The 20,164-nt window shown below is 35.0% G+C and overlaps 1 protein-coding gene across 8 annotated transcripts in view; it reads right to left on the reverse strand.

Annotated features, from left to right (window-relative positions):
- The window catches only part of RALGAPA1 (Ral GTPase activating protein catalytic subunit alpha 1), a 247,809-nt gene that overhangs the window by 136,990 nt on the left and 90,655 nt on the right, over positions 1 to 20,164 (reverse strand). For 3 of the 8 annotated variants that reach the window (XM_078053573.1, XM_078053572.1, XM_078053574.1), the window contains exons 15-18: positions 19,651 to 19,888; positions 18,450 to 18,611; positions 12,550 to 12,690; positions 131 to 1,675 (exon numbers count right to left, since the gene is read on the reverse strand). In XM_078053573.1, the coding sequence (XP_077909699.1) occupies positions 131 to 1,675; positions 12,550 to 12,690; positions 18,450 to 18,611; positions 19,651 to 19,888 (2,086 nt within the window). The remainder of the gene's footprint in view (positions 1 to 130; positions 1,676 to 12,549; positions 12,691 to 18,449; positions 18,612 to 19,650; positions 19,889 to 20,164) is intronic. The other 5 variants (XM_078053578.1, XM_078053576.1, XM_078053579.1 and 2 more) reach the window with 3 other exon arrangements.

Below are 20,164 nucleotides of genomic sequence, written 5' to 3' on the forward strand. Positions count from 1 at the left end.
GCATAACCAAACAGAGAGAAAGCAGTGACCATCCCAAAGCTTTTTGATTGCTTATAGCTTGCTTCAGTTGCATTAAGCCAAACTGGTGCTGTCTTTCTCCTTTTGCGCTCTGCACACTGTTAGTGCTCACCTGCAGCTTTCCTTCCAAAATAGCCCATTACATGACTGTACAGATCCCTCAGTGGAGCCTCTGGTGGCATTCTGTTCTGCCTCTGTGGGGAAACATTTGCCTTCGGCTTCGAAAGAGCATGGACAACAGTTTTATAAACGCCACCCAGGGAGCCCTGCGGTAGTCCTGCCTCCTGACTGGATGACCTAAGAGTACTACGGCTACCTAACGGATTACTTGCAATTCCTTCTTTCGGTAATAGAGTGGTGGGAACCTCTGTAGACTCCTTCACTGTTTTACTTCCTGATGCTGTACCAACGGTATCTAGAGGCCTGTACACACCAGGTTTTACTAACTCTGTAAAACTATCTGAGCTGGTATGGGGGTTGCTGGCGCCGCTAGTGCTATTACTACTACTACTAAAGCCACCAAGTCTCCGCAGTCTCATCTTCCATGGGGCCTCTTTGTTTTCCAGAGGATTATAAAACTGAACTGACTCAGTAGATGGTCTAAAAGTAACATGAACAGTATTTCGTTTTTTAGTACCAATTTTCATGATTTTGGCTCTATGAGTTACTGTTTCAGACAAGCTCCTTTTAGTTGGAGAAAGCTTGCAAGTGTTTGTAACATGAGGCAGTCTGTGGTTAACAGGTGTTTTTAGTGTAGTTTTCTTGGCATGCGTAACATGTGGGACAGTGATTTTTTCATTAATTTGCACACCCTTAACCTTTTCGACTAGTGTTGTATCTACACAGGCATCAGATTCTGTGGCTGGCTGTCTATACAGCTGCTTCCTTTTCTCCTTATCACAAGGGCTACCTGAATTAGGTTCTGAGGATTGTTTATCACTGTTTAGTTCCTTAGATTTTTCGTAAGTTTTTGTTCTCACAAAACTGTCTAACTGGTTAGGTGCAATACTACCCATGAAGACAGCTGAGTTTGGTTCTTTTTGAAACTGAATGTTTTCAGGAGTCCCAACAAAAGAGGCGGTATTTTCTGATTTACTTTCTTGGTCTACGTATTCTAATTTATCTAAAGATGATCGTTCATCCTTATTTACTGCAATAATCACTTCCTCAGAAGCTGCATCTTTACCTAACTCATTTTTACTATGATTTTCCTGGTTTTCCTTAAAATATTCTTTCAGGGAGGAAAGAAGATCGTCATCTCCTTCAAGGTCAATGTACTGGATTTGTTCAAAAGCTGAATCTGTAAGTTCTACTGGATCTATTAAGTGACAAAGATGGTCATATATGCTATCACCAACTTCCAGAGAAGACTCTCTACTATGAGTATCAGTGATGTGGCTTTCAGTGGATCTAGTTATTGAAGAAGCCTCTGTGGAACTCTGCAAGCTTGGTGCATGACGGGATGAACTGTCAATGACAGGAACTGCACCTTTGGCTCGTTCAACAGTGAATGGTTCCAAGATGTCAGAAGTGCTGCTACTTCGAGGCAATGGCTGCTCCTCATTCAAAGCACCAAAAACTTCATTTCCAGTGTCCTCACTTTGTGAAAAATGTCTGACTCTAGTTGGGCGGGGAAGTATCTGAGCATCATCAATATCTGTAAAAAAGAAAAATTATGAAGAGTAGGAACTATATGAACATGAAAAAAACAGTATTAATTTCAACCATACCCTAAGCATATGCTTAAAGTAAAACAAATTCTGAGATTTTTTGGTAAGCTCAATGAAATAAAATCTATTAAAAATAGAAATCTGTTTTTAAATAATGATGGGCACAAGCCAATATAGCATGTAGTGAATTAGAAAACTATCAGAATACATTTTAAAATGTTAACATGCATAGTAACAGTAAGGTGATGAAACATTTGGAAGTGCAGTTAAAGATAGAGCTGTGCCAATAAATAAAGCAATTTAAACTTGCTATTCAATTTTTCCTGTTTAAGTTCCAAGCAGAAAAAGTAGATCTGAACACAGAAAGCTGATTTAACTATTCTGCTGTAGAATCTGAAAGGGTCTCATAACTTCTCATTTCTTCCTTACCACACAAGAGGCATCTTTTCTTCAAATCTTGCCTATTTCTTTGATCACATATTACAAATGGAAATCTCCACCCTCTTCCAAAAGTTCTCTTTGTTAGGAAACTATTTATCTGTTCTACTGAGCTGTTTTGCTTTATTTTTTATAGCATTAATATCTATTTACCCTATCAAATAAAATACAGTGTTAAAAAATTGTGGGTTTTTTTTTTTCCCATTTCTCACAAACACCATTTAATCTACTAGGAAGAAACCTTCTCTGCCTATCATTGGCCCTTACCATTAAACAAACATCAAACTTAAAAACTGTATCTAGGTCTTTTGGGGTACCTGAGTGGCTCAGTAGGTTAAGTGTCCAACTCTCGATTTCGGCTCAGGTCATGATCTCAGGGTCCTGGGACCGAGCCTACACTGGGCTCCATGCTCAGCAGGGAGTCTGCTTGGGATTCTCTCCCTCTCCCTCCATCCTTCCCCCTGCTCGTGCATGCATGCACACTCTCTCTAAATAAAATCTTTAAAAAAAAAACAAAAACTAAACGTATCTATGTCTTCTTACATCTCTAAGAATCACAAATTTTAGAGTCAAAATGGACATCACAGATTATCTAATTTAATTCTCTTACTGAGGAAATGGAGGCCCAAAGAGGTGAAACCATAAAGTATGAGAAGCAGGCTTAGTGTTCCATGTCACTGCATTGCTTTCGCTGCTAAGTGTATGGTAAATCCTCAAAAATATTTATGAAATTGAAAATCACAAGTTGAAATACTATTAAACTATATATATGCAAATTAGAAATTTTAGAATTAAAATACAATGCCTATGAATCCATCTTGGCCTTTACATTACCAAGAAATAAGTTAAAAAAAATTTGTTTGTAAGCCAGCAAAATATAATGAAAAAAGGACAAAGAATCAAAAAGTCAGATGTTATTAATCATTAGGCTTATAATGCAATAACGGAAAATGAGAAGATTTAGATCCAGAGTAAAACGGTGACTTATCCAAGATCACAAATTAACTTATTGATGGTGCTAGGTCTAGAACTTAAGTTTTCTTACTCCAGACTCTGAGACCAGTGTTCTCATTTATAAAATGGGGACAGTAATTCAAAATATTTTGGGGATTCATGCTATGAATAAAAAGGAGGCTGGTCCTTCTGCTATTTTATCGGTATCAACTTCTTTGTACGAGGTCCACAAGGAGTCACTTTATACATAGATTCAGAACAAGGGAAGTTTGTTTTATGATAAGATTCCACTATATTCCTAAAGATATACATTTAGATTCCAAGCACAGGTCAAATACACAATACCGCCAGAAGTTAAGACAATTAAATTATTTTATCATTAAGTTGAGGGGAATATTCTAAAAATGACACTGGCTTCTTCTTCACACACTCCATTTAGAAATTCTTTTAAATGAAAAGTGAAACATTTCCTCAGAAACTAAACATTTATGCATTTATACCCATTATTTACTACTGCAGCAGATAACTAATGCTTCTTTGTCTTAACGAATGTAAGTATTTTGGTTTTATTTTATCTTCCATAATAGATCATAAGAACTTCTGCCTAGGGGCACCTGATGGCTCAGTCATTAAGCATCTGCCTTTGGCTCAGGTCCCAGGGTCCTGGGATCGAGGCCCGCATTGGGCTCCCTGCTCGGCGGGAAGCCTGCTTCTCCCTTTCCCACTCCCCCTGCTTGTGTTCCCTCTCTCACTGTCTCTCTCTCTGTCAAATAAATAAATAAAATCTTAAAAAAAAAAAAAAAGAACCTCGGCCTAGAGGACTGAGATTATTTTTAAAATGCACTCCAAGTTTCTTTCCACAAAATATCCTAATAGGACTTAGCAAAGGATAAAAACTATCTAATTTTCTATAAAAATTCTTAAAAATTATATAGTTGAGACTGCTCCAATTCAAAATCAAAATTTTAAAATCTTATTAAAAGCTAATGTTGTTGGGCGCCTGGGTGGCTCAGTCGGTTAAGCGCTGGACTTCGGCTCAGGTCATGATCTCAGGGTCCTCCCATGTCAGGCTCCTTACTCAGTGGGGAGCCTGCTTCTCTCTCTCCCTCTGCCTGCCGCTCCCCCTGCTTATACTCTCTCTCTGTCAAATAAATAAATTAAAATCTTAAAAAAAAAGGTAATGTTATGATTCTAGCAAATATGTGAACTTCAGAAAAGTAGAATATTAGTTTTTAAATTTTAAGTTCCTTTATTGACATTTCATAATTTTTCTATTCTAAACAAGCCAGTAAAGATTACTGTGAAGTTCTCTTAAGAATTTCTTCTCAACCCAGTCCTCGCCTTGCATAATTAGAAAATTTAACCACTATTTCAGTCTGTTTTTTCCCTAAACTTTTTTTTATCACATATGAATATCCAATACTTTCATGCAAGTTTAAGAGGACAAGAGCTTTAAAAATATATATGTATTTTTCTACCAATAATGCACTGCTTGAGAACTTAAGTTTAAATTTAAACAAAAAAACCAATATTTAAGCTTTAAATATAGTTCTTACATGGGCATATAAGAATAGTAACTGTATAACATCAAAGAAGAAAATAATTCCTGACAGGAAACCAATGTCAGCACTTAAGCATAACTGATTGAACAAGCCTTAAATTTAAAGAAATGCCTGTATACCTGAATTCTGTTAAGGACAAAAAGACTAAATGACAGCTAAACCATACAGTCTTTTCTACATGCTAGGCACTGTTACAAGATCTTACATATATTAACTCATTTAATCCTCACAACAACACTGTGAAGTAGGTGGTGTTATCCCCATTTTATAGATGAAGAAACTATTTAAGTGACTTCTCTGAGGTTACACAGCTATAAAGTTGAGAGGTGGGATTTGAGGGCAAAAATTAGTCCATGTTCTAAGTATCCTGAATAATATATGTCATATATTCATCAAATAATTCATTAATTTTTTTAAATTGACAAAAATTAATTGTATTAAGAAATTATAAAGCAGCATAATGATTTCTCTCTATAAAGATAAGAATCTTAGAAATCAAAGCTTTGTCAAATACAAACACAAGTAAATGATACAGAAGAAAACAACTGACAAACTTTGTATTGGATTGCTGAAAATAACAGTGGCTTTAGGTTTAAACAAAAATGGGTCTTCAAAACAATGCTGCTGCTTATATTTTACCTTGAAAAACAGTAGCCTCTAATTAAATTATTTTAATCTAAAGTATCGGTAAACATTAAATGAGCAAAACAAGAAAAAAGTTTTTTAACAAATTTTAAAAAACTTTTGACATTGATAAAATGCTTCCTATAGAGCCTACAAAGAGAAATGTCAAGTTTTATCTCTGGATTTCCTTAATGATGTTTAGTATGAAAGTGTTGGAATGGATTAGTTTTCCTTTCCTGAATATTCTGTTTCAAAGAAAAGTTTTCTTTGCTATTTTGAAATGATAAGCTGTAAATTAAAGTGTAATATTAGCTTGCAATGTGTAAAAAAATTTCTTTCCACTAGAATTATGTTTCTTCAGGATTTTGTTTGTATTAATATCACAATATCTCCATTGCTTGAAATAACTTGTCACATAGTGGAGGCTTAGTACACTAACACTGGTAGAAGGATAGCATGTCTTTTATATTAAAAATTTGTAGCTGCTAATTCATAAAATATCAAGCTAGTTCCTCAGGAAAATAAATCTCTTAAGTTATAACACTAACATACCACTAGAAAATTTTAATAATTTTAGAAAACAGGTACAGAATCAAGTGCCAAATCCCTTTTACCCAAAGTTAAATTCTATTCTCGATCAATCATAAACACTAGCTATCAGTAATACTTTTAAAGCTCCTGAATTCATAAATATCATTTATATTAGTTTACAAAGAAGTTCATGCCATTTTAAGTTTTTTTCTGGATTTACCTAAAGGAAATGACAATGTCTTTTATGTAATTAAAAAATGTTTTTGCCTATTTGGGCAACATGGCAATGTACTTTCAAGGGAAGAACCACAGAGCATCCATGTTTCTAATATTATTACTAAAAGAGTCTAGTAAAAACTCTTTTTAAGACTGGATGTTCAATTTACAGGTAATTCAAAGCAGTATCTACATCACTGAAATCATGGAAAAACCGTTTATGCTGATGTTTTGTTACAATTGTGAGTCTTATTGCTTATATTTTGGTCACTGACAGTGTAAAGAAATGCTACTGATTTTTCTAAATTATTCTTACACTGGCAACTTTGCTGAACTTTATAGATTCTAATAGATTTATCAACTTGGTTTTCCCTGTCATTAAATCAGGAAGGCTCCTTCTGATGCCCCAATCTCATAATTCTCTTGCTTAGAGAAGTTAATAAAGAAATTTTAACTCACATACAAAAAAATTAAAAGCAACAAATCAACTTCAAATAATTAATTTTAATTTTAGACCACTAAAATTTAAACCACTAAACTATTTTCTACTCTTTCATCCTTCTAATATTGTTTCCTTTACTCTTAAAATTTGGAAATAGACAAATAACCAATACATTTTTTATGTTAAGAAAATTGCACTGTTTTGTTTATGAACATGTTATATAATGCCATTTTAAGTTAGCTTCAAGTTTTGAGATGTACTTTAAAAAAAACACAAATTATTTCAGCAAAAACAAAACAAATCTGATTTGGAATTACGTTAGAACCAGCAGATTATAGGTAGAAAATCTGTAAAAGATTACTATCACATATTGATGATAAGAAAGAAATTCCTTGATTGTGTAAAGAAGGGCCTACTTGTTTGGCTGGAGGTGGAAAATTCTCCTCCTGATTAGGCAGAATTTAGGAACAGGATGGGCCATGAGAGATAACATTTTCTTTCTCCTGATACTCAGAAAATAGAAGTAGAAAGATCAAAATATTTTGCTCTACAGAGCTCAATTCAAATAATGAAGCACTGTTAAATACTATTAGCAGCCTATGTAATATGGCCTAGATAGACTAGAGTCTAACAGCAAGTATGACAAACCAGTGAGCAATTGAGAACTAGTTCAAAGAAAGTACATCTGTAAACTTAATTTCCGGGTGAGACACCTACACTACTTAATCAGAAAATAATAAGAAACAGTTGGAAAAGTATAAACAAAGTCAGGTGCCCACCCTGCTTATGTTTTTTTACACTGCTTCTTTCATTAAAGTATTATTTTTGGCAATAAAAGCTAATTTGCTAAAGAACAATTACTGAGATTTCTGGCTTCTCTGTAATCCATTTATCAGAAAAAGAAAGACTGTTTAGCCTAGCCTACCAAATGTTTAAAAGTATAATCTAGTTTAGGAATAAGGGACAGGGAGAGCATGCTTGCCTAGACACCTGTATTACTTGTAAAGCTTTAAGAAATAATGTTAAATGCTTGTGCAACCGCCAGCATATTACATCAAAACCTGGGGCAGATGCCTGGGAAAAAATATTTCAATTGTTACACATGAGTCTATTGTTAAGAACTAATGAGACATGTAGGGCAAATGCCTTTGAACTAGACCCCCAGCTTAAGGAAAACTCTTCAAGGATACTCAGCTATTCAAATAGTTTGGTCTGTATAAAGCTATAAATAGCATAAATAGCATCACACTGTAAGTAGAATGGACATCTAAACAAGAATCCTGGAGGCTAAAAAAAAAGGGCTGGACAGAAATAGGGTGCTTTAAAATCTGATGTCCAGGGGTGCCTGGGTGGCTCAGTTGGTTAAGCGTCTGCCTTCGGCTCAGGTCATGATCCCAGGGTCCTGGGATCGAGCCCCGCATCAGACTCCCCGCTCAGCGGGAAGCCTGCTTCTTCCTCTCCCACTCCCCCTGCTTGTGTTCCCTCTCTCACTGTCTCTCTCTCTGTCAAATAAATAAATAAAATCTTTAAAAAAAAAAAAAAATCTGATGGTCCATTTTTAAAAATCTTAATGTTAAAAGAAAAAAAGGAATTAAACAGTTTCCTTTTACCCTCATAAGTATTCAAGAGTATCAGGTAAGTATTTTTCCGGAGAACTCTGTTTCTAACCCAAAGCTAGAGTGACTGTATGAGTATTTTGTTTTTTGGTGAAGCAGTTACAGAAACCTCAGCTCCTGATCTTAAATGATGTGCCTAGGAAATATTTCTCTGAGTTCATTTAGCCTGCTCATATGACAGAGAGACCTAAAACTATGAAAAATTTCTTCCTTTGCAGTTCATTTTCCTTATTAATTCTCTCTGTACATTAAACTATTCTGCACTAAAATTTACTCAAACCTTGGAAGGAAACATGCAAATAGTTTGGTTGAGAATCTAAGACTGGCAATTTTCTTTTTAAAATTTAGCACTATTTAAAAAAAAACTCTATCATAAAACTTCTTTTTCCTTTCCCTATCTCTCCCCCTCACAGTCTCATCTTACCCCTCATCCCCCTCAATGCACCTAACACCTGAAGAAGCAAACACTAGGCCTTCAATTTGCCTCCAACAATAAGGGACAATGAAAAAATCCAACAATCCAGATTTCTACTGTATAAGCTTGTATAAGAATAATCCTGTCCAATTTTCACAGCTAATTTTTAGAATTATGAGGTTAGGGCACCTGGGTGGCTCAGTTGGTTAAGCAACGGCCTTCGGCTCAGGTCATGATCCTGGAGTCCCTGGATCGAGTCCCGCATCGGGCTCCCTGCTCAGCAGGGAGTCTGCTTCTCCCTCTGACCCTCCCGACCCTCCCCCCTCTCATGCTCTCTCTCTCTCAGTCTCTCTCTCTCAAATAAATAAATAAAATCTTAAAAAAAAAAAAAAGAAGAGTTTTTGCTGCTACTTTTTATGTTCCTTGCCTCTTTTAAGTATTTTTTTTACATTTTTATTTATTTATTTATTTTATTGTTCTGTTAATCACCATACATTACATCATTAGTTTTTGATGTAGTGTTCCATGATTCATTGTTTGCCTATAACACCCAGTGCTCCATGCAGAACGTGCCCTCTTTAACACCCATCACCAGGCTTACCCATCCCCCCCACCCCGCTCCCCTCTAAAACCCTCAGTTTGTTTCTCAGAGTCCATAGTCTCTCATGGTTTAAGTCTTTAAAAGAAAAATGGTTTTTACTAAAAATAACCAAGTCTAATTATGCTTTTATGTCTTATATGTAGACATGCACAAAAACTGGAAGCAACTGTATTGTAAGTTATCAATAAATAAGCACTGGTTTGGAGGAATATGTATATTTTTCATATACTTTTCTACATAATCCTATTTTCTAAAATTAACATTATTTTGATAACCAGATATAAAGTTTGTTTTGATTTACTGACTGATATCTCAACATTATCTCTTTCAATCTATCACAGAATGCATGTTACCCCAAATAAAGGAAATAAAAACAACAAACAGAACTGCCACTTAGAAAATTCCTTTCATTCTTCATAAATACCTTCCCCATTAAGTCATTAAAAGGAAATCTTTCTGAATTATGTATTTACAGTGAAGCAAGGATTCTGAAATAGGCACTTACCCTAGTTAAGGCACTACCTTACAACATTTTAAAGGGAACACCTCACCTTTATTTTAGCTTTTAAAAAATATTTCAGCACTTAACATGTGTATTTGCCAAAATATTATTTAAGTTGCAGACAAGAAATTTTGTAAAGCCCTTAAGATTCTGAGAAAAAAATAAATTTTCCTGACAGTTTTAACACAGCAGGGGAGTATTTGATCCAAACATTTAAGAATTAGTGGTCATGGGGGGGGTGGGCCTGGTGGCTCACTTGGTTAGGCTTCTGCCTTCCTTTGGCTCAGGTCATGATCCCAGGACCCTGGGATCAAGCCCTGCATTGTGTTGGGCTCCCTGCTCAGCAGGGAGTCTGCTTCTCCCGCTCCCTCTGCCCGCCCCCCCGCTTTGTGCACGCTCTCTCTCTCATAAATATTATCTTTTTAAAAAAAAGAATTAGTGGCCAAAATTCATTTCAATTTTTCTAAACATGTCAAAAAAGGTTTGCAGTAAATGCTTTAAAAATATTTTTTAAAACTAAAAAAAAAGCTTGAAGCAAAAAAGACATCTAAAAGAAGTTTACAACAAATTGGGAGTTTCTTTTAGCTATATATAATTTAGTTATAAGAACAGAAACATTGTTTTGCCCATTTACGTAACTTAAATTATAATTTGATGCAATCAACCAAAATCAGTGCTACTTACATAAGAAGGTACAGTGCTTAAATGGAGCACCGAAAAGACAAAACATCCAATTCTTTATTTGTAGCTAAGCATCCTATGTAACAAAAATACATGCTGTTTTTTTCTATATATTAAAATTTATATTATTCCATTTACATATTTTCTAATCTAGCTACTCTTTGCATCGACAGCTTAAATTATTCAGGTAACCTAATCTTACTGGTGTCAAATACATATTCATTCATCATCAAATATTTATTGAGCATCCAGGTTTGGATTTGAGGCCAAATTTTCTATTTTATTATTGTCATCCATAAAACTACGAAGTCGACTATCAATTTCATTATAAAATTCATTATTCATTATTTCTATTATACTTTGGTTCTAAAAAATAATATTGAACACTTCTCAAAAACATCATAAAGAATATGTCTAAGTATTTATCAATCAAGATATCTTGAACTAGAAAACACAAACATATCACATCCAATAACTGAATATTTTATTTTCTCATTTTTAGAAAAGTAAAATACTCAGTTTTTTTCATTTACAGTATTTTCAAAGAATACCAACCACAAGAGTGTCTATGTATCTACGTATATTCACCTCTCAATATGTACCCCTTTGGTTTGGTTGAAATATCTGATCTTAATTAGGCTACAGATGGTGGAAAGTACTTCAGTTGAAATATCATTATTAATAAAAATGCACCTTCCCTTCGGAGTGCCTGGGTGGCTCAGTCGGTTAAGTGGCTGACTTGATTTCCGTTTGGGTCGTGATCTTGGGGTCCTGGGATCAAGCCCCATGTCCAGCTCCACGCTCAGCAGGGAGTCTACTTCAGGATTCTCTCTCCCCCTCTGCTCTTCCCACCCCCTGCCCCCACTCTCTATCTCCCTCTAAAATAAATAAATCTTTAAAAAAAAAAAAAGGCACCTTCCCTCACGTAAGCCTTCAATCCACTAGGAACTGAAAGGATAAATACAGGTTGTTTAAAAGAGAAGAAAAAAAAGTCAACCTCACCAAAAGTGGCAATGTCAAGGAAACACTCATAAGAAGAGTGGTAAGAAAGTACCTAAAAATGTACAAGTCACTTTCTTCAAGCTAGCACATTTTGCATAGTAACTATTCAACATGTTTGCTTCTGTCTAAAAGACAAGACACTGCATGATCTTATTCACACAAAATTATTTTTTTTAAAAAAGCTAATCTACAGTGATACAAATCAATAGCGATTGTGTAGAGGAGGGGTACTGACTTGAAAGTGTCACGAGGGAATTTGGGAGATAATGGAAATGTTCTATATTTTGTTTGGGATGATGGTTAATAGGGGTGTGTATAATTCTCAAAAATCACTGAACTGAACCCAGGATCTATACATTTTATTACATGTAATTAAACCTTATTAAAGAGCAGACCATCTCGTCCTAGTACTGGGGATCAAGGACCTGAGGCAGAACTGAAAAGCTGACCAGGTTTTGAGGTTCCTTAAAAACTGGGGCTTCAGGGGCGCCTGGGTGGCTCAGTCGTTAAGTGTCTGCCTTCGGCTCAGGTCATGATCCCGGGTCCTGGGATCGAGCCCCACATCGGGCTCCCTGCTCACCGGGAGGCCTGCTTCTCCCTCTCCCACTCCCCCTGCTTGTGTTCCCTCTCTCGCTGTGTCTCTCTGTCAAATAAATAAATAAAATCTTTAAAAAAAAAAAATTGGGGCTTCATAGAATGGTTTCTTTATTTGGCTTAAAAATGAGTTCTTAGAATTCTATATACTATTATAATCTAATATAAATACAAAGATCTATTCCAAAGCAACTCTAAGATTATGTACTTTCCTCAACTATTGATTCCCTTTGCTTACTTCCATTACTACAGATGATGGAGCCATATGCATTATTCAAGATTTACCATATCATTAGTCAAAACAATGGGAAAGTAAAAGTCAAGGCTCTAATTGTTACCTTCCAAGTCATTTTTTGTCAGATATGTATAATGACATAAATATACATTACTACTTCTTTTAACCACCTAAGAAGAAAAAAACTCAACTGTAAACAGAAAAAAATTTACAACCAAAAATATTGGACATTGGCACAGCACTAAACTTAGCACTTCCAGAATGAACTGCCAGGATAGCATTAGAATTCAAATAACTCAAAATGTTGATTTCTCAACCACTTTCCCAATTTCCCACACCTCCCCCAAAGAAATTAACTTTGAAGAGTTTATTTGATTAAGCAAAATTTGAAAGCAGAAGGATTAAAAAGTGAAAAAGGTGGTGCAGAAATTAGCAGAGGTGGCACTACCTGAAAGCTCATCAGAAAGGGGAGTGAGAACAATATCAGGCAAGAAGGGTTTGGAAGTATGGATCAGAACAGGAGCACTTTTAGCACTGCGTATATAGGCCGATGGCAGAGCACATTCACCAATGGATCGGCTTCTCATGGCTTTAAAAAAGGAAAAGAAAGAAGTGGGGAAGGAAAAAAGAAGAGTGACTATAATGAAAGGCTTGTGTCACAGAAAAAGCAGCAACAGAGAAAACTAAAAGATACAAAGGAAGGAAATTTTAAATTAAAACATTTCAGCACGGCAAATACTGGCAAGCTGTAAGAAAAGAAATCAGAGAACACATGACATTTCGAATGTAAAGTTTTTGGTGTAAAGCAGGAAAATGCTTATTATTATTAGCAGTTACAATGGTATAGCATTAAAAATCAGCAGACACTTTAAATTAGCACTATGTTCTCAAAACCAAGGGTTGAAAAGTTCATTGAATGGAAACACTGAAAAGAACTCAACATTATTAGTTCAAAGAAATTTTTGGTACTATATTTGGGCATTTCTCTGAGCCATTACGAGGCAATCCCAAGTCATTCTTCTTAATGAAGCTGAATTCCAAAAACAAATCATTTCTACTTTCATACTCTTCCCTAACAAAGTTTCGAAGTCACTCCTAGGTCATTTTTAGAACATTTTATGTAATTCATAATCTAAAGGATTGAATCTCATGATTAGTATTCGATCTGGATAGGAGAAGAATGCTTACTTAAATCCATATCTCTTACTTATATTAAAGTGTAACAGTATATAGGACGCCTGGGTGGCTCAGCTGGTTAAGCATCAGATTTCGGCTCAGGTCATGATCCTGGGATCCTGGGATTGAGCCCCACATCGGGCTCCTTGCTCAGTGGGGAGTCTGCTTCTCCCTCTCCCTCTGCCCCTCCCCCTGCTTGTGCTCTCTCTCTCTTTCAAATAAATAAATTTAAAAAAATAGTAAGTTTAACAGTATAATTTAAAATTTTTAAGGAGAAATATTTACAAGAAATAGAATTTGCAATCTGGATGAAAAATAAAGTCACTGAGAAAAATAAACAAATTTGTGTTAATTTAAATCTTAAGCATATAATATAAAAACTTTAAAGATTAAGTTCTTAAAGATAACTTAAAAACTGGATTACTTTTCAAAAATTACATTTGTAGTTGCATTTGGTAGTCTTGTATAAGGAGTCACCAGTTCATATGATTAAAGACAAATTTTAGCACACTTAGAAATAATTTTTTTTTTTTTTTTAAAGATTTTATTTATTTATTTGAGAGAGAGAGAACGAGAGAGAGAGAACACCTGAGAGGGGATAGGGTCAGAGGACGAAGCAGACTCCCTGCCGAGCAGGAAGCCCGATGCGGGACTCGATCCAGGGACTCCAGGATCATGACCTGAGCCGAAGGCAGTCGCTTAACCAACTGAGCCACCCAGGCGCCCAGAAATAATTTTTTAATTGTCGAGTTTATACTTCCCAAACATGTTTTTAACTTAACTTCCAGTTTAGGGATTCTTGAACAAAGGTATGCATATTTTTATGTATGAATAGAGGACTTAAAAGAAACAATATTGCATAATATCCAGTATAATATGACTGGTTAAAAAAAAATTTGAGCGTTAATATCAATTCAAAATCTTGGCTGTCCGGGTTAATGTCAACTTTTGGTTCCCCCACCGATGCCTAAATTGCTTAGCCTGTCACACAAGGCCTATGGGACCCGGCTGCACAAATCACTACAACTGCATCTTTTCCTCCTGTTCTCACAAGCTGCTGCCACAGAGAATTTTTATACTCTTTTATACTCCCTGAAATTTTCATGCTCTTTCAAAACAGCATAGCTTTGTGAATTCATAATATCCCTGGTCTTCTTTTCCTCCTGACACTCCTTCTTACTCAAAATGTCATCTCATCTGTGAAGCTTTGCTGATTCTTCCACATAATTAACTTCCTGGCAATATAGCAATGAACAAAACAGTTAAGAATCCCTGCTTTTGCAAAGCTTAAAATCTATTTTTAGTGGACTGTATGTTTTTTATGTCAGCCTCCCAACTTTTCAAACACAGCAACTATATCCTCTGATCTTTATAATCCTAGTACTTGGCACATAGAGCTTAATAAAGGCTTATTGAATGAATATCTGTATTTGGGGAGTATGGCATAATTATTTGAAAAAGAAAGGTTTCAGTTGCGAACATACAGAGGAATAAATCAAAAAAGGATACTTATTTTAAAACTAAATTGACTCTTTTAAAACTAATCTGATTCAATTTTCAATTCTACAGAAGAATTACAAGTTTTCTTCTGTTTTTTTCCCTTGGGTTAGATAATTCCTTGCATATAACAATTCCTTTTATTCCTTCTTTCCTACCACCAACCTGAAGGAAGAGCTTGGGCATTTCCCTTGGAACTTTCCATAATCGCAGTGGTTTAAGTTTGTTATGATCCTAAATGAATTCTACAAAAATGCACCCCTCTATTTTTTTCACTATACTACAGGTCTTTATGCATACCTGAAAATCTGTCCAGTGCCTCACAGCCATGTATCCTACACTATAGAAAATTACTTATGGGGCGCCTGGGTGGCTCAGTTGGTTAAGCGACTGCCTTCGGCTCAGGTCATGATCCTGGAGTCCAGGGATCGAGTCCCACATCAGGCTCCCTGCTGAGCAGGGAGTCTGCTTCTCCCTCTGACCCTCCCCCCTCTCATGTGCTCTCTCTCATTCTCTCTCTCAAATAAATAAATAAAATCTTATTAAAAAAAAAAAAAAGAAAATTACTTATGATGAAATAACTACTAGGATTTTTGGGGATTTACTAATCTAAAGCTTAGGTCAGAAATCTCCAGAAAGCCACTGAAATTCCTAATGCCACATACATTCCTAAGCCACCCATATCAGTGATCTTAAATCTGTAAATGAAAGGGCAGTATAAAAAATATAACATCAAGAAATCAAGAAGTAAAAACAAATTTTCAAACATATAAGCATGCCAATTTTTAAAGGCTTTGTATCTTTACTCGTCTCAAAAAAATGAATAAAAAAGAAAAACAGGGGGCCCCTGGGTGGCTCAGTCATTAAGCGTCTACCTTCGGCTCAGGTCATGATCCCGGGTCCTGGGATCGAGCCCCACATTGGGCTCCCTGCTCCGCGGGAAGCCTGCTTCTCTCTCTCCCACTCCCTCTGCTTGTGTTCCCTCTTTCACTGTCTCTCTCTCTGTCAAATAAATAAATAAAATCTTAAAAAAAAAAAAACCAGATGCATTCCACATGAATTCATCTTGGATCATAAAGTACACACATTATGTCAAAAACTGTAACCTTCATTCAAGAGTTCCCATGCAACATAAGAAATTCATAAAAACAGCAAATGTATTAAATCACTAAAAGCTCACAAATACAAAATAAATAGAAGGAAGGCAAGTCTTGGTCTTTTCTCACTTCTAAAATTACACATAGTTCTCCATATTTATAATTAAATAAAATTCACATCATACATACACGTCTGTCCACTGGCAGAAATACCTTTATAAGTCCCCAAACTAAGGCTAAAGATTATAATAAAAATAAAGTAAAAGGAAAATCTGAAAACAGAAACAGTGATATATTTGTTCCAACAGTTGAATACCAGTTCCTGAATCATAACTGCAAACAAGTTATTACTTCTCATAAACGTATTCTAAAGTAAGTCTAAAGTAAGTCCTAAATTCACTGCATCTCCTTTAATAATGTGTTGGCATAAGCAAAACCTTAGGAGTAGTGATGAGGGACTTACTAGAATGTATACACTTTATCATAGATTGAATTTTTAACTGTGTACACTCACTATGAACATAAAAATTTAATATTTTAAGAAAATATATATTCAAACACTATCCTAAATTAATCTGCTGCCCCTTTTAGTATTTTCCAACTTATGCAGGTACTTTTCTGAACAAAATTGTTAATACTTCAACTTTTTATTTGATAGGTTTGTTTAGTGAACAAGCCAGACAAGGTTGTTTTGGCATAGGTACCAGAAAGTAATCACAGTCAGGTAGGAATTGAAGATGAGTATTTTGCTCATTATATGCTTTTTAAAGATTAGAAATATGCCAACATGCTAATGACTGTTTCTCATTAGACAGCTCACTGATGTTTCCTTAAACTTTACATTTCACACTAAGCATAAATTACTTCTATAATCAGAAAAATTATATAAGGAACTTAAAAAAGATACATTTTAAGTAAAACAAAGTAAAATTTTAAACTTAAAAGAACAATTCTGTCCTAACCAATACATAAATATTTTCATTAAATGTGACATTAATATAAAATGAAGAAAGGCATTTCAGATGTAATCAACATCTTCCTAAGAATCTCAAAAAGTGATTCTATACCAAAACTTTGATTATATTAATTTTAATTCATCCATACCCTTTATCCTTGTATCATTTATTCTTCTTTTTTTTTTTTTTTTTTTAAAGATTTTATTTATTTATTTGACAGAGAGAGATAGTGAGAGCAGGAACACAAGCATGGGGAGTGGGAGAGGGAGAAGCAGGCTCCCGCCGAGCAGGGAGCCCGATGTGGGGCTCGATCTCAGGACCCTGGGATCATGACCTGAGCCGAAGGCAGACGCTTAACGACTGAGCCACTCAGGCGCCCCTATTCTTCTTGACATAGACACTTCTATGCTTATTTTATAGGCAGAAAACTGTGAAAATATAAGTCTTTTGAAGGATTTAAAATTAACTGTGATTTTTAATTCTTTTAAATTTCTTTAAAATAGTGTTTTTCATGATTACCATTAAATATAGATATATTTCCACAAAAAAATGCTCCTTCCATAAAAATCATAGACTGTAGGGGTGCCTGGGTGGCTCATTTAAGCATCTGACTTCAGCTCAGGTCATGACCTCAGGGGTCTGGGCTAAAGCCCTGAGTTGGGCTCCCTGCTCAGCGGGGAGTCTGCTTCTCCCTCTCCCTTTGCCCCTCCCCCCTGTTGGTGCACTCGCAAACCCTCGTTCTCTCTCTCTCTCTCAAATAAATAAATAAAATCTTTTAAAAAATTATAAATTGTAAAACCTAAAGTAACTTCAAGCAATTTTGTTTCAGGCATATAAAGTATTATTATTCCCATTACACAGATGAAGTAAATAAAGCCTAGGAAGTTCAAGATTATCTAGCTTTCAGTGATGAAAGTAAGAGTAAAAAAAGAGATTAGGACAAAGCCTTCTTAATTTTCATTGCAGCACTCTTCCTACTACAATTCAGACCAAGTTATAAGTCTCTGAGAGGAAGAGGAATAAGATGGTAGCTAGGTCCAGAGTATACTGAGCGATCCTACATCCAGAAATTCTTCCCATTATTGCTCCTTTGCTGCTACTTCCAAGATCATAGAAATTTCTTCCATGTCTGTTAAAAGCTGCAAGGAATCTAGCAACAACCTCCACCTTGGTCTCAGCTATCTGCAAGCAGATTCCTAGTTGGAAGTGTGTGAAGCCAATCTAATTATATAACTGTAGCACTGAAAATTAGCTACCCTAATTTCCCGTTTGTGAGTATATTCACTTAATAGAACCTCTACCAGTTAATGCATGAGTTCTGTAAAGCGAATCAGAGTTCTATTTCTTCAATTCTGTAAAAAACAGTTTAAAATTATTGATACCTACAGTAAAATAAACTACATAAAAATGCTAATGTAAGATAAATCTTAATAGCATACACGAGTAACAGCATGTCATTAGACTCTTGAATACTACTGAAAAAAAAAAAAAAAAGGTTTTGCTATAGAAGTTTTTCCTTTAAGGATCAAAGTTAAAAGGTAACCATGTATTTACATAGATTGTTACTAAGGACTATAAACGTATTGCCCTGTACAATTCTCATTATTTTAAAGAGTACATACCGACGGTTTTTTGCCGTACTATACTCCTTGCCTTTTCGGTTCCTGGGGAACCAGTGGTTGTTGCACTTCTCTGCCTCATTGGGGCTTGGCCAGGCTGATCACGACTCCATCCTCTAGAAAATGACTTGTCAACTGAAACTTTCTGAAATTCATGTCCAACTCCTAGAAATGCAGATTTTCAATCTCAGTATACTGTCACCTGATTAATAATCTCTTCAAATTATGCGTGCTACCTTGCCTCAGATTCTCAGGTTTACTCATAATGCATTACGAAGTATCAAGTTAAATGCCTGTGTACCATAAGGCTTTTTTGAACTTCAATTTATGTAAAAATCATATTCCAAAACTGATACAGAATTCTAAAATTACACCATCAAAAATAAACTATTATTAAATCCTTTGCCATCCACTTGTTCCATTAAAAAAGAAACATTTGGATAAGCAAAAAAGTTTGAGAAATGAGCTAACCAAAAGCCATCCTGTGATGGAAGTTACTAAATCTCTACCTGCCAATAATAGCCAGTTGGGAAATAAATAGTCTAGGAAAAAGTATTTTGGTCACAGAATTAACTACCATGGACTACTTTTAAATAGGAAGTGTGACTCAGGCATAATCTCTAGCCAGCAACTACTTATTAAGAGTGAAAAATACTAACACATCAAGGACTATAAAAACATGTATTAACAATTTAATCACTATGTCATTGTCCCTCTCCCCCTTTTTAACACTCAATAGATACATAATCCACATCTAGGGAATGTTTGCTTTTAGTTAAAACTAAGAAAATGCTTTCAACAGAATTTTTCACATAATTCTTTTTAAATAGAGTAACATGAAATCACCTTCTAAATTCTAACAAAAAGTTGCATATGATAAAAAGGAAGAACATTTTATAAATTTCCATTTTGGTTAATTATTTAAAATAAAATATTTAAGATTATAAATTATTTAAATTTTAGCTAGATATATACAGAACACTTTATTTCTCATCAAAATTACTGATTTTAAGGTTCTTCAAGAAAAATTACAAGGTACCTACATGTTTTATTGTTGAAAATTTTTAATCTGCAGGGCAAATGAAGTAGGGAACAGTTAAGAGAAAACATAATTTTTTACCGTCACCTGTCTCCCTAGCTTGATTTTCCCAGACCAAATTATTTAAACAAATTTATGGGGAGCATCTCTGTGGACAACTCTTACCTTTCCCTTTGTGCTTTTTTTGCTTCTGTTCACTCAGCTTATCCAATGGTAAATCACTGAGATCCAAACTATATAAATTTCTAGCTAAAACTTTAGTTAGAGTTTCCATAGTCAGAGACCACTCAGTGGCTAACTCTTCCCAATAGGTCAATGACGATAATACTGAGAGTAAGTCATCCCATAGTTCTCGAGAGATGTACACATTAAGATTTGCTTTGATCCAGGCAACGATAAGAGTCTATAAAGACAAATAAATAACAATGAAATACGTTCAAATTCAGATATTCAATCATAAAAAAAAAACCCTAAGAACAAGCAGAATTTTAAATCACGTAGTATCCATGACCCTTTCTTGGTACATAATACTTATAAAGGAATTCATGCAATCATTAATATCTACTATAAATTTCATTTCAACAATTGCTAACACCCAACATTCTAGCAATTAGGACAAGTTATCAAAACTGAAAAGAAATATCCTTAAGTGTAACTATCCTTCATGCTGTATTACATT

This window comes from Halichoerus grypus, chromosome 8 (genome assembly GCF_964656455.1).
Source record: "Halichoerus grypus chromosome 8, mHalGry1.hap1.1, whole genome shotgun sequence".
Classification (NCBI taxonomy): domain Eukaryota; kingdom Metazoa; phylum Chordata; class Mammalia; order Carnivora; family Phocidae; genus Halichoerus; species Halichoerus grypus.